The sequence below is a fragment of the Ptiloglossa arizonensis genome, chromosome 2 (assembly GCF_051014685.1).
Source record: "Ptiloglossa arizonensis isolate GNS036 chromosome 2, iyPtiAriz1_principal, whole genome shotgun sequence".
Taxonomy (NCBI): domain Eukaryota; kingdom Metazoa; phylum Arthropoda; class Insecta; order Hymenoptera; family Colletidae; genus Ptiloglossa; species Ptiloglossa arizonensis.
In genome coordinates, this window is record NC_135049.1 from 8,292,773 (window position 1) to 8,307,795 (window position 15,023).

Consider the following 15,023-nt stretch of genomic DNA (forward strand, 5'->3'; position numbering starts at 1 on the left):
GTACGCAAGAATTCCGCGCTGAGCAGGAACATGTAATAAACGATAGCGATCTTCGCGAGCCAACAAGCACGAACGCTAGATCGCACGGCCTTGGAAATTGTATTTTCAGTTTTTAGTACTCACTGGGGAATGTGTTAATAAATGGACAAACAGAACCTAAATACGTCCACACATACGACCGAAAACTTTCAGCCCAAAAACCACTGCTACATTCTGTTCGAGTAGAAACACCGCTTACGAAATCATCCTGCCAAGGGTCGAAGGAAATAAGACTTGGCTGAGATCGTTTGCATTGTGCCAGGACAGGTAGGCCACTGGGGGAACAATACCTGGTGGTGGGCGAAACATTTCGGATCCAGCGGAATGCACGTTACCGCGGCTTTCAGTCGAGCCTCGGCCTCTCACCGCGTTGCATCTTGTCCCATTTCCATCGATCCGTTCGTTCGTTTCACAGTTGTCTGTTACGTCCCGAGGAAGCAAGAAGCCCTCGTGTGAGAATCGGTGATAGCGATCGACCCGTGATGTGAGACATCTTTGGCGATCGAGTGCACCCGAGGACCACGTGGACAGATTAAACATAGGATCTACCGTTTCGATTGGTTAACATGGGAGATCGATCGAGGGCGACTTGAAGCCGTGACATGAAAGAGAGACTTCGAAAATGTGAGTACGATACGTTTGTTCATTTTTCGCACAGAAGGTCCTTGGTCTCGTCCGATATACACGTTTTACCAGCATATGCGACTAGAATTCCGTCTACGTGCCTATGTGTACTCCAACTACTCGTTAAAAGTTCGGATTTTTACCCCTGTAAAAGTTTCATGATCATCTCCATCGCTGTTTAGATTTCTTCGGCGCTTACGACCCCGGAACGACATTGAACGTTACGTAGACTTGAAATTATTCGAATGATTTAATACATTTGTACGAATTTGTTTCTATATTTTTTACATCAACATATTTACAACTGTATTTACTTAGATTCGTTTGTAATCTCAGTTCTACCACGTTATTTAAACAAATCTCGTGTACAAAGAAAATCTTTTTATATTATCAATAATACTTTTATACCATTAGATTTTATATTTTCTACTTGTTGGCCCCTGTACCAACAATTTGTTCTCGGAAGTTCTCGATGCGTATTTGCCTTTTAACTCGTTTACAAATACTTTCCTCCTTCTAATTACACAACTTTTAATTCTGAACATATATTAAATTTAATATTCGAATATTTTATAGGTATTCGAATGCTGCGTGTAAACTTAGAATGTTTGAGTAGATGAATATCATTGTTTAGATATTGTTTCTCGAATATTATTTTTTAAATAAGCAAGAATTCTTATACTAGCACCAGGCTTGGGACACTATTCAAATATAAACTACGAATACGCAAATACTTGATCGTTGAACAAAATATTCAACTACTCAAGTATTCGAACAGTATTTTAATAGTCAAGTATTCGAATCACATTCGAATCACCAAAGTGTTTCAATATTTGAATAGAGACAAATTTGTCGAGTGGTCTCAGTCTGAATCAGAAGGCCAATGAGAAGAAATCAAGAAGTTTGCACTGAAGTGAAGTGACGCTTTCTTTGTTAAAATTCGAACGCTTATCACGTGGCGTGTGCGGAAATTCAATAGTCGCGTTTACCAAGCATATTCATAGAACCCTCGTTAGACATTCATCGTACGTAATCATCAGGAACAACACTTCAACTAAGAATCAGCATCATCATTGTCTTGTCGTTATTCAATGCAATATAACTAAACTGACCAGAGACGTACCGATTTTTACGGCTCTGCGTCAATTTGAAATGCACAATCAATATTATTAAAAAAATTAAATATTACTACAACCATAACAGTATTTTGAACAATAATTGTATTTAGTAACAAAGAATCGTCGGTAGTGAACTGGATATGTGAAACGGAATCGTTTACCTTTCTATTTTATTAAAAAAAAAAACAACGATTTTGTTAAGGCAGAAAAATCTTTTTATTTTTATAATCAATACATGTTTAATATTTAGATTTTTCTCGTGATATTCGGAAGTAAAATATTGTGACATTTGTAATAATGTTCAAAAGTGTCAATATTATTTATATTAATGGATGTAATATATGAAATCGTTTAATTGAAGTGTGGTTTCATTTGATTGAAATTTGATCTGTTTAACCATAATACGATTTTTGGATTTTGTACGATTCGGTATCAACGTATACATATATCGTGGAATCGATTGTCTCGTTAACTGTAGATCCTCGATTAAAGATAAATACTGGCCGATGTTGGTTCAAAATAGGAACAATGGCGAACTTTCTTACCTAGAATGTGAATCTTCTTGACATTACCAGTGTCAGGGTCAATCTCCTCGTGTGCGATCGCTGCGAATAGAAATTGCGATAGGAGCTATTATTTCCGCATCAGGTTCACGGCAACGTAGACAAACACAATTGACGATTGTGCAATTTATCTGACGGAAAATATATAACCATTGTTACGGATCTGCGTACGAAATCAATAGAAATATTTGATTGTGAACGTTAAATGTAAGGGTGAAAGTGACGTTTGCATTTAATTCTTAATCAGTGGTATTAATATGTTACGGAGTTAGATATATTTTACTGTTTGACTTTCTGATTTAAATATGGATACGCGAAACTGTGTACATTTTACAAAATGAATCGAACTGTTTCCAAAAATTTGTTATTCGATGACCAAGTTCGAAGTGAATGTTTACAGTTTACTACACGAATACGTAGAAAACTAATTTATGAAAGTATAATCATTGTTTTTTGTCGATTAATTCGTTGTAGAGTAAATTCAATTACCAAGGGACACAATTTTAAAAGTGTTCAATTTTTTATTCAATTTATTTTTTATATTTAGTTGTCTTTATTGCATAAATAGCGAAGGAGCAGATGTATTATATAAACACGAATAAAATAATATGTACATAAGTGCGTAATAGGCAACATGGACCTAAAATGTTATTTTAAAAACCTAATCTTTGCTCACTCTTTAGTAGTGTAGAAGAACAATATCTCGATCCTAGAATCTGAACTTCAACGGAAACTAAATATTATTATGAACAGTCGAAAAAATTAAAAACCATGAATTGTAAATTGCTGGAAAAACATATGCAGTGCCCACGTTATTGTGAATATTTACCACGAATTTGCACCTTAAAAATGAAAGAATTTTTTACAGAAAATATTCAAGTATAAGCAATATCAAAGTATTGCAATTTTTTTAGATAATCTCCAAACTTCCATTTGCATCGTTTGTAAAATTTATATCGTCATTAACATATTTATATCGAATTACACAAATATTACATATATATATATATATATATAGGGTGTCTCGCAATTTATAGGACTGACTTCAAGATATAATTATAATTTTTATAATTACGATCATATATATATATATATATGATTTGTTTATGATTCGTAATATATATATGTAATATTTGTGTAATTCGATATAAATATGTTAATGACGATATAAATTTTACAAACGATGCAAATGGAAGTTTGGAGATTATCTAAAAAAATTGCAATACTTTGATGAATATTTTCTGTAAAAAATTCTTTCATTTTTAAGGTGCAAATTCGTGGTAAATATTCACAATAACTATTATATATATATCATATCTTCTATTTCAACCGGGCATACAATAATCTTGCATTATAATTCGTATATTAAAGGAACTTGTATTCTAATTCGTGTATTAAAAAAGTTTGTATTCCAGTCATATATTACAAAATCAAACTTGTATTCCACTCATATATTCGAATTTTCTATTCTAATCTTGTATTCAAATATCTTGTACTCACAAACTTCATATTCTAATTTTCAACTAAAAATCTAGTATGGAAAAAATATTATATCCTACATACTTTTCAAATGCACCAAGCAAACGCAACAAGTCTCTTTGTGAATGAACAAACGAATAAATATATATATTCGAACAAAAGGCGCTCTTCCGAATCCTTTGATTTAAACAAACAAGGAATCTCATGATTACGATCACCATTAAAGACTTTTGCCTCGTTATGATAAATAGTCAACGCTCACAAAAGGATACAAATGATCAGAAACGTTGTTTATGATTCGTCAGGCAATATTGCGAAATCAGGAATTACATTTCCTCTGGGCCACACTAATTACTTACAATTAGATGATATTAACCGTATCGTTGATCTGTAATGAAATATAAACATAAAATTACTTCTTTAGTCTTAAGTAATTTGGGTGGATGAAACCCAAAGATATATATATATAGGGTGTCTCACAATTTATAGGACTGACTTCAAGATTTAATTTTATACTCGCAAATAATGAAATAAATTCATATAAGCAAATGTGCTATTTGTCAAATTTTGTAAATAAAGTAGACTCCTTCCCCGTAAATCGCGGTATCCCATAACCAAAGAATCCTCTATTTACAAATAATACTTTACTTCGTTCATATGACCAGGAACCATTAAGAGGGTAACCAGATTAACGACAAAATAAGGAATGAGAAAGGATAATGAGAAAACAAGGTGGTCATTTTGAACATCTGTAGAAGAATTGGATAACACAAATTTGTCATATTTTATAAACAAGAACTAATAGGACCTGAACTTGTCTTCATTGTTTTTGAATATACAACACGAATTACCAGACAATCGGTATACGTATCATCACCCTGGAAAAACTACACAGTTCGATGAGAAATCTTATATTATCACAACTTTGTCCCGATTATTCGCTGGTCCTTTACAAAAGTATCGATTTCAAAATCGAATGCTTGGTATCGAAATGGTACTCGTCACTCGGATCACGATCAAAATTTCCATTTATAGTCAGACGTAATTCGGATTCACAACACGCGACACCTTTAAGTGGCATCGTAACACGCCGCGCTGCTGTTATCCGTTAAATTTTTGGATACATTAACCAACAGGAAGTTTCAATGTTCAATTTCGAATGGCAATAGTCGACTTGTATAATTCTGAATCGATAAAATACTAATTTATATGCATTGTTACGCTTCCTCTTCCTGTCTCGCTCATTCTGTATGATTCACTACCGCAATTCCTGGTTTCAAGTACAATTTTTATACTGCATTGAAATGCGGAATTGGCCACCCACTCTTTACACTTCTGCACGACGATCCTATGCGAAAACCATAATTCCATTCTTTGATGAAAATGACGTATATTTTCATTCTTTAATGAAAATTATATATATTTTCATTCTTCGAGGAAAATTATATATATTTTCATTCTTTAATGAAAATTATATATATTTTCATTCTTCGAGGAAAATTATATATATTTTCATTCTTTAATGAAAATTATATATATTTTCATTCTTTAATGAAAATTATATATATTTTCATTCTTTAATGAAAATTATATATATTTTCATTCTTTAATGAAAATTATATATATTTTCATTCTTTAATGAAAATTATATATATTTTCATTCTTTAATGAAAATTATATATATTTTCATTCTTCGAGGAAAATTATATATATTTTCATTCTTCGAGGAAAATAAAAGTGAAAAGGACCTCGCAACTATTTTGAAATATCTTATAATTTTTATAATTACGACTACGAAAAGAGAAATATGGAGCTTTGAAATCGTAGAATCTGAGAGTTTATCTTATAATTTTTATAATTACGATCACGAAAAGAAAAGTACAGAGTTTTGAAATCTGAGTGTTCATACTATAATTTTTATAATTACGATCACGAAAAGAGAAATATGGAACTTCGAAATCGTAGAATCTGAGAATTTAATATTGTGTAAGGTATTAAACTTATTGTTTAATAGTCTATCTATTTCAGATAACTCGATACCTCCTTTTATGTGCGATAGGTTCTTTTTATATGTATCATTATATCTTCACACGACCATTATAAATGCAATTAATATGACTTTCCCGAAGAAAATAAGTTCAAGGACGACTTTACTCGCATTACTTTTATTTCGTCCTACCTGTAATTAAAAATCGGAATAAAATTGTATTTGGATTAATTTTCATCGGAAAACCCTCGCCAATCCATAATACTCCGATAAAGATATCTAGGGACAGACAAAATGTACTCTAGAAAGTATTCGAACAATAATGCGAGTACTTTACTAATTTGTATTTTGTTTGTGGTCGAATACTTAAAATTATTCGTATAGTGTATTCGGTGGCTGTATAACTGTAGAACACTTCCATTCAATTCTCATTGTCGAATACAGAATAGTAAACATAAAAGCCAACAATGATTTCAATACTTATTCCTGAGTTTTATTACTTTTCTGTAAACCAAGAATTTCTTATACAGGGTGTTTCATTCAAATCGAACATCTAAATGATTTCCGTTCCTACGAAAGATAGGAAAAAATTACAAAAAAAGGTGCGAATAATTACAAGTCGTGCATTTAATGACGATAAAAAAAAAGTTCTCTCGAGGTCATATTGAAGGTTCGATATCAAGGGCATCAATGTCTTTTTACTTTCCTTTTCAGCAATCTACAATACCATGATCTTGGAGTGACCTTGAAAACAAACGAATGTAAAAATCTTATTTAATTGGATGTTTAAAGTGCTGGTCGATCACATCGATAAATTTCTACAGATCATAAAGGAATTCTTGAATAGCATTTTTTATAACGATTCCATAGTTCATAGCGTAACATGCATTCAAAATTCTTTTGTTCGTATCATCTATCGTTGCATTAAGAATGAAAACAACGTTTTTCTGATATATATTTTGTAATTACATACATAGTAGCAGAGGTACGTACGTATTATTGGTATACCTCTGAAGTACCATAAAAAAATGCTATTCTAATGCAAAAATGCTATATCTATGTGCAGATATGTACCGATGTAAACAGCCAACACATTGGACATCTAATAAAAGAAAACGAGCTACTTTTTTCTCACATCTTTTAATTTCGACTCATTTTATCGTTTTCAAGGTTGCTTCAACGTCATTGTATTATAGGTCATTGAACTCGCCTTGTACATCCCACTGTGTCTTTACGTGTATCATTTTTATTAGGAATGATTAAAATATCATCATCATCATCGCTTATAATTTTATATCCTGGTCTACTTTGATCAATGTCGAGCCATTTCTGAATATTGCCTGTAATACAGTTTTAAAACCCCCGAAGATAAACATTATTACATACATAGTTTAAATACACGATTTATTCTGTGCCGGTTAATCTGTCGTTCAGATAATCGATATTTAGATGATTAACGTTTCGGTTAATCAACATTCTCCGTACTGCGCCAATTCTCTATACATATAAGGTTCGCATGGTTATCCCCACCGTATCTCGAAACTGTTAACTCGAAGCGAACCTGAGAGTTATCGCAAACTCGATCGATGGCATCTTGGATTATTAATTAGTTATCCAATAAGAATTGTAAAACTTTTATATTTTTCACTTTATCGTTAAGATATCTCTATAATCAAATCTTACGATGAAAACGATACCAAACACGAACCTTATTTGAACGAGAATATTTAACAAGCAAAGTGTAAGGAAAGCACTCGACGTTCTCACTGTTTTCTACTTGCTCAGACCGTGTCTCAGTTGTTCTTACTATTTCGCACTCTCTTCCCCAATATAAACGTAGCACGAACGAAACACACCCGGTTGGGAGGCAAAAGCGATAAAATTTCACCTACTTCCTTGCCCAAGAAGCAAGTCTCGAAACCCAAGTCGATGGACGCCTAAACAGGTTTCATCGTATACTAATATTCGCTCGACGGGGCGTATGAAACGATAGTATGTTAACGATACGTTTTATCATTTTTAAACGAATCTGAATACAAGTATTCTTTAATCAGATACCCAATATAACATATAGTGTATTCCGAATGCAACGATAAATCGAATAAAAATTGTACAAGTATTTAATATCTGACCGCGTAATCGATGTATTACTACAACTGAATGTCGATATTTGATCACTATAGAATACAAAATGTTAAGTTATTAGTCACTTGTTTTAAGAATTCAATACATGTATTCAATACATACTTTAGGTGTGTTTAATTACAAAATCGTTCGAATGTGCCTATCACTGATTGCCATACCGATATACCTGTTGTATCGCTTTGAAGTTTTGGCAACCAAGGCCACGTAATGCGAGACTCGTTCATTATTGTTCTACTTTTTTTACTCTCGATGTCACTCGTTGGCTTTGCTCGTCGAACGGTATAGTTTCGAAATAATAATCGCTACCTACCCTGATTGCAAATCGAATTCTTAAAGATTCATTTTTCCTATCACGATTTTGTCACTCGAAAGCAGGAATTGCTCCACATCGATATCATGTTTGTTTCGATATGGGCGAGAGACACTTTAGTCTGAAAAATTAAGTACAGAAAATTTATGTAATTCCCAAAATTTATTTTCCACTTCGGTAACAATATGATTTATACACTTCTTCTAATCATCAACTCTTACTGCATTTTCTGTCTCGTTAAATAAATTTCTTATACGAGAAAATGTTTAAAGTAAACATTTTCTTGCCACATAATTTTTTATTTGCACTCATATCAATTCTATGGAGTTTAGCTTGCAATAATATTGTAGTTATATTTTTTATTTTCACAATTTCGTCAACTGTATAAACATTGTTTACCTCTTGTTGTTTAACGATTTGCATCGATTTTATTTTTAACATACCTTCTCTGTATGTAATATTTCTACCTTGTAACCATTGCTGTATCTCACTCTTTTCTCAGTTTTTTGTATGGTGCACTATCCATCACAATAACAGCATTTCTTTCAATTTTATCCACAACTTTGGAAAACCATTCTTCAAACTGTGTGGAATCCATTTCTTCGTGGTAATTCACCATTTTCTTTTTATTCGAGAGCCCACGAAACATTCACCAAGCCATTTTCGTTGCCACTGTGCATAATAACTAGTCGCTTCCCTTTATTACTCGGACTTTTTAATTCGTAACTCACAATCAGTGAAAATCTATTACAAATTTGTCCTGGACCAGCAACGATTTAATTGCTACCGCAGCGTCGATCACGTGAATTTTTTATTTATTTTTTCTATCTCGTCTCATTGAACAGAATATAGATGAGACAGGCCCAAATTGTTAACTTAGATCATTACATTTAGAAATATCAAAGATCAAAATATCTTTTAATCGTAGTTTCGAATCATGAATATAATTTATTCTAAAAACAAAAACATTAACCATCAATAAACGACTTTAAAATAAAAGCATGAAATTTTAACGAATTCGTTTATATTGTAATATGTATATAATAATTTAATGTAACGCTATTTATAATTAGTCAAGAAAACTCTAAATAGCACACAAATTCTTCTCATAGTACACAAATAGTCTATTTCAGACTTAATATTTGCAATATTTGCAATATTTTTTTTCAAATTAATATAATAATTGAAACAGAAATTGAAAACAAAACGAAAGAGAAGAAACACTTATTACACGAAAAAAAGTGGAAAAATTTATTTTGCATTTCAACAGGTTTTAAGTAAGTTTTTTCTATTTCTTTTATTCTTCAATGAACCCATATTTCCTGCAGTTTAATATGAACTAGTACTGTTGTTTTTCTCAGTAAAAAGAAACACAATGCCATGTTTTATTAACGCATGTTTTGTCACTTTTCTATTGTATTATATTCATATTAACAACTTATGCAATTCTCACACCTAGATATCTACTAATTTATTCTTTCCCAATGTTAATAAATGAATACACAGAATATTAGTAGTATTTATTGTCTTTTAAGTAAATTTCACATATTACGACAAAACTACAAAGAAAAGTGCTGACTGGCAATACAAGTTCGTATCAAATACTCAAGATTTCAATATCTTTAAATTATAACGTCATTCAAGAGTATCAAACGTATAGGTGTTACTGTTATTATACGAACTATCAAAGGTGTATGGATACTTTATATAATTAAACTGTAAAGATTTATTTGATACTTCACAAAAATATTGATACATTGCATTTGATTTGAATGTATCGTTAAGTTTATGTATGCACCAAAACAATGGGTCTTCGAAGAATGTAACATTGCAATACCACGTTATGCAGTTTTGAGAACCGCAGGGTGTTGAATTCCATGAAACTTAATAACACGATACAGTTCGTGAATAATATATTTGTTTTGTAAGTGTAACTTCACACGAGTCTTCTATTAGTGTGGTGCAATCGGTAGGATCGAGTTTTGTGTATCACGTACCAAAGAGAATCTTTCATTAACGAAAGAGACCCGAATTACTAAACAAATCTGATATTAGAAAAGGTATTAAATTTAAACATTGATTTTCAAGAAAGAAGGTAATAGTAGGGTATTAGCCTAGACCCAAAATGGAAAATTTATGACCCTTGAAAAAAAGCTGACACTGGAAATGTAATTTATTAACGTCGTTTATTATAATTGGAAAATTGAAACTTTAGAATGTCAGTCACAGTCAATAACTTTATATACTAATTATAAATATGTTAAGTGCTTCTCAATAGACTGAGATACACCAATTTAAATATATACGTACATACTTTCGTATCACATACGAGTATCGACAGTATGTAATTCCATCACTATCGTAAAAGCCATTATTTATTTGCATTAAAACACTTTTTCATGTTACCTCTATCGTACGTTTATTTATTTCTGAGAATGGTCGAAAATTGCAGGTCAAAAAACGTTAAACGTTAAACTATTAGTTTTTGTTGAACATTTTATAAATCTTTTACAGCGTTGAATTTTGTAAGTATTCGTGTGGCAAAGAAAAAGCAATGGGTCTATAGGTATAGTTAAAGACAAGTGCACGAACTTTCTCCGGAGGCAAGCCTCCATCTATGTATGTGCACACAGACCTTTACGTCTATCGAACGATTTCAAACTCATCGTGTTACCACTCTAAAATCGTCCAGGCGATTGCACAGTTTCACGCGATGATTATTCAAGTTCGAATGTTGTTCGATGTTTTACAAGTTCGAGGTCATACATGGTTCCACGATCACGTGCGGTAACGAACTACATAGTTACTGGTATTTGAATCGATTCTCTTGAGAATTTCTAAACCCGTGGCAAAAATTATTAATTTACTTAACATGGGACATTTAAACGCTTGCGTAGAATCTTATCAAGTTAGAAACGAAGTTAACCGATGGCATAGTTTTGGAAAAATTTCCTAACTTTTGTCCTACCTAAAAGAAAAAATATTGGTCGTTAGATATTAGTGCAAATAAGTTCGACTGCGAAATGTTTAAAGATACTTTCAAAAGTTTACTTTAATTTTCGTAGCGTTCGAAATTAATGTTCTTCATTGAAATTTAATACGATTTGTTTACTCGTAAAACCTTAAAGAATTTATGATAATTAGTTAGAAAAGAGGGGGGTGGTCTCACCGATTTCGACGATTTTTAAAGATGTTGTGGAAATCAACATTTTCAACAACTTTTTCCTATAAATATAACTGCCACTCGGCTTTAGTTGCTGAGATTTTTCACAAGTTGTTTACATCAACGAAGTCAAAACATGTAACAAAATAATATGCTTACGGTTTAGGTATTACAGCTGATTTGATAGGTTGCTCGTAAACAAAATTAATATAATTTAATATGCGTAATAATCATTGATATTTTGAAAATTATTTATAGCGAAAAAAACTAAATTGTATTTATTAAAAATAATATAAATCCACTTATACTTATTTTGTAATCAATGTAAAATTAAATAAGATATTTAATAAACTCTAAACGCTGCTAGCAAGATCAATTGATCTATTAATAATATGATACAATAATCGCGACGCTCGCTACGTCGCATAGTAGATTCAAAGCCGGAAAAAATTCAAAATTTTTCACTGCAAAGAAAGGAGTTTTTTTTTTTTGTTTTAATAAAATTTCAGAATAAGATAATATCCAATATAATGTTGAAGTTAGTGAGTATAAAAGAAAGTTTCAGTAGAAAAAATAACATTAAGATTACAACTAGTTGACAAAATTTAATAAAGAAAAGTTGTAATAATTTATTTATATACATATGAAGGAAATATGTAACATCAATCGAATCAACAATTTTATTATTGTTTCCAGTAAAACAGAAATTTAACAAAAGTGAATTTTTAATTGACTTCAATTCGGTGTAACATTTTTGTACCAACTGGCGTCAATGTCAGACTTGGTTCTGATTGTTCGATAAACCTTAGAAAATATATCTAAAAAGGTTCCAGCTGCATGAATTTGCACCTTTAGTGATAGAATTATTTTTCCTAACAGTTCTTACAATTAACGCTTCAATACTACGGATGATTAGCCATACCGTTACACATTCGTTTAACTTTCTAACCGTTATTACTTACTTAACTAACTGAAAAACGAATACTTTTTCTCTTGTAGTTAATAACTAGTTTTAATGTTTCCTTAGTCTTCCATAAATCTCTTAAGACTCTCGGTTGATTAATCCAATCTATCGTCACGAGGCTTGGGTATCGTGAAGAAAAGGCACGAGGTGCTGACCAAATGCCCTAATACTTTACAGGTGGTCGCCAAGACACTAGCCAGACAATGAGCCTATGTATGTCCATCGTCAGGTACTCAGCATCCCCCTAGACTAGTCCCTCATTGTCCGATACGACCCCTCGTACATGATTGCTTATACTCCACATTTGGTCGTCCTGAATATAACACCTCCTCGAGTGTTTTCTCCTTGGTCAACAGCATAATTGTTTCTGTTACCTTTGTCCTCGCCACGGTCGATAGCCCAAGGTTTCCTATGGTCCACTGCAGCCAACGTCTACATTTTCCAATCGATGCTGATCTCCAAGTCTCGTACACTAACACCTTGCACGATACTGCTAACACCTTGCACTGCGTACGCTCAGCTTGCTCGTCTGTCCAGAAGATCCTTTCTCCGTTTCTAAAACTTCTGCGTCAGCTAAATATGTTCCTCGCAAAAAGATTTAAAAGTATGTAAGATAATTCCTCAGTTATTAACGATGCGAGACCCCAAAAATAGCTATAAGTTGGCTCAACGCTTTTAAAACATCCATCATCCCGAACAAAAAATCGAGCAAATCCATTAATCCTTCTTAACCGTTCCATTCCGAATAAATCACTTGTTTCCGGATTAAAGTACGGTATAACCTTTTCGGTAAGATAACGCACATTTTCGTTGGGTCCACTCATACTGGATTCTATGACGTTCGTCAACGTTGATATCAACTTGGCAATATCAGACTGACCCGAAATAGAACTACCGTTACCCAAATTTCCAGCTGTATTACCACTTAGTTGTCGTTTCCTTGACCAGCTTCGGTTGGACGTTATCGAACACCGGTGTAAATTCCCACAAACTTCTAAAGCGACTACTCCAGTGATGTCTCGACTTTCTGGATCGTTTCCAATACCGATCCTCCGGCGTCTCTGAACGACTGCTTCCTCAAGGTGGCAGTAACTTCGTCCGCTCGCAACCTCGACGATTTTTCCCCAATTGCCCCCAACGATTGCGCCCACTTTTTAAATTTTGAATCATTTGTCACTGCACGATTCGTCTATTACAATTATTCTTGACAGCACTTTCACAGCACACTGGATATACCAATACCACTGGTACAGCAGTAGTGAATCGTACCAGTGGGATTGGTACATCCAGTGTTCTGTGAAAGTGTTATCAACGATAATTGTAATAGATGAATTGTACAGTGACAAGTGATTGAAAATTTCACAGGAAACCCACTTTGGATTCTAGTCTGGGTAAAATGAAATAAGATATTTAATAAATGCTAAATGCTGCTAGCAAGATCAGCTGACAAGGTAAAACTGACAAACAAGGAACATGCTATAGTAATGTCACGATACTACTAGGTTGTTCGATAAGTTTTGTCGTTCGATAAAACTTATTGAACAGTACTGTTCAATGTAGTACTTTTTATCGAACGACAAAACTTATTGAACAACCTATTACAATACATAAAATTGTACAATGGTTATTGGAGGATGACAAAGTCATACACAAAGTTTCTTTTTCAGAGTGCAGAACTGCATGTTACGTGTAACAAACACTTAAGTTTCCAAACGTTTCGTTGAATAAAACGACGCAACTTTGAGTCGTTCCTCGTCGATAGCTCAAACCAAACAGCCACATATCCCAATTATTGGAACTTGTTTCATAATAAATTTAACACCGAATCAAAGAAGCGATACTGAAACTACAGAATCCTATTTAGACCTTGAACGAGCTCGTATTTGGACACATTTTCATCGGAAAAACTTGAATAATTCGCTATTGATATTCTCATAAAGATACGATGAAAAGTATAAAAAATTCGCATTAGTGGGTTATCTTTTCGTCAAACGGTACATTTGTGATTCAGCTTCAGCTTGAGATATGAGAAGGTTGATTCCTTAAACGAAAACTGAAATATCGAGGAATATATACTTGTCAGTTATTCGAAGAATACCGTGTAATCATTTAAAGTAACAAAACTGATCCAATCTTCGCCGTTTCACTCACAAAGAAACCATTTCAACTATACCGTGTCCATCTCGAAATCGTGCAATTTGCACGAGCGAAATTTTTTCTGCTAGTTGAAACAACAAAAAATATTAAAGTGAAGCATAAAATTGGGCTTCGAGTATATCGAAATTTAAAATTAAAACGGACACGAATATTTGCAACACGGTTACAGATGTACATACGTTCTTAAACTTTGTGAACAATTTTGAATCTAGAACGTGAATGAAGTAAAACGTAGCGCAATACTGAACAATATACTGGGTTGCTCGATAAGTTTTGTCCAACGACTTTTCCTACGAATGTTAAAAACCGGTTCTGACTCTCTTTCCTTTAATTATTACTAACTTATAATCTGATCTTCAGAAAAAACACGATTCATTAACAGCCACTTATTTCGATGGCGAATTACATTTTTAGATTACCTCCGATGGTATTGGATGAGCAAAGTTTATCGCAAGATTAGAATGGAATGCGGTT

At 32.7% G+C, this 15,023-nt stretch overlaps 1 protein-coding gene across 3 annotated transcripts in view; it reads left to right on the top strand.

The window, feature by feature from the left end:
- The first annotated feature begins 401 nt into the window (after positions 1–401).
- LOC143154949 (pancreatic triacylglycerol lipase) overlaps positions 402–15,023 on the top strand; it is a 74,813-nt gene continuing 60,191 nt past the window's right edge. For all 3 annotated transcript variants that reach the window (XM_076327073.1, XM_076327072.1, XM_076327075.1), the window contains exon 1: positions 402–663. Coding sequence is in view for 2 of the 3 variants with exons in the window: in XM_076327072.1 (XP_076183187.1) it covers positions 662–663 (2 nt within the window). In the remaining variant the exon portion in view is untranslated. The remainder of the gene's footprint in view (positions 664–15,023) is intronic.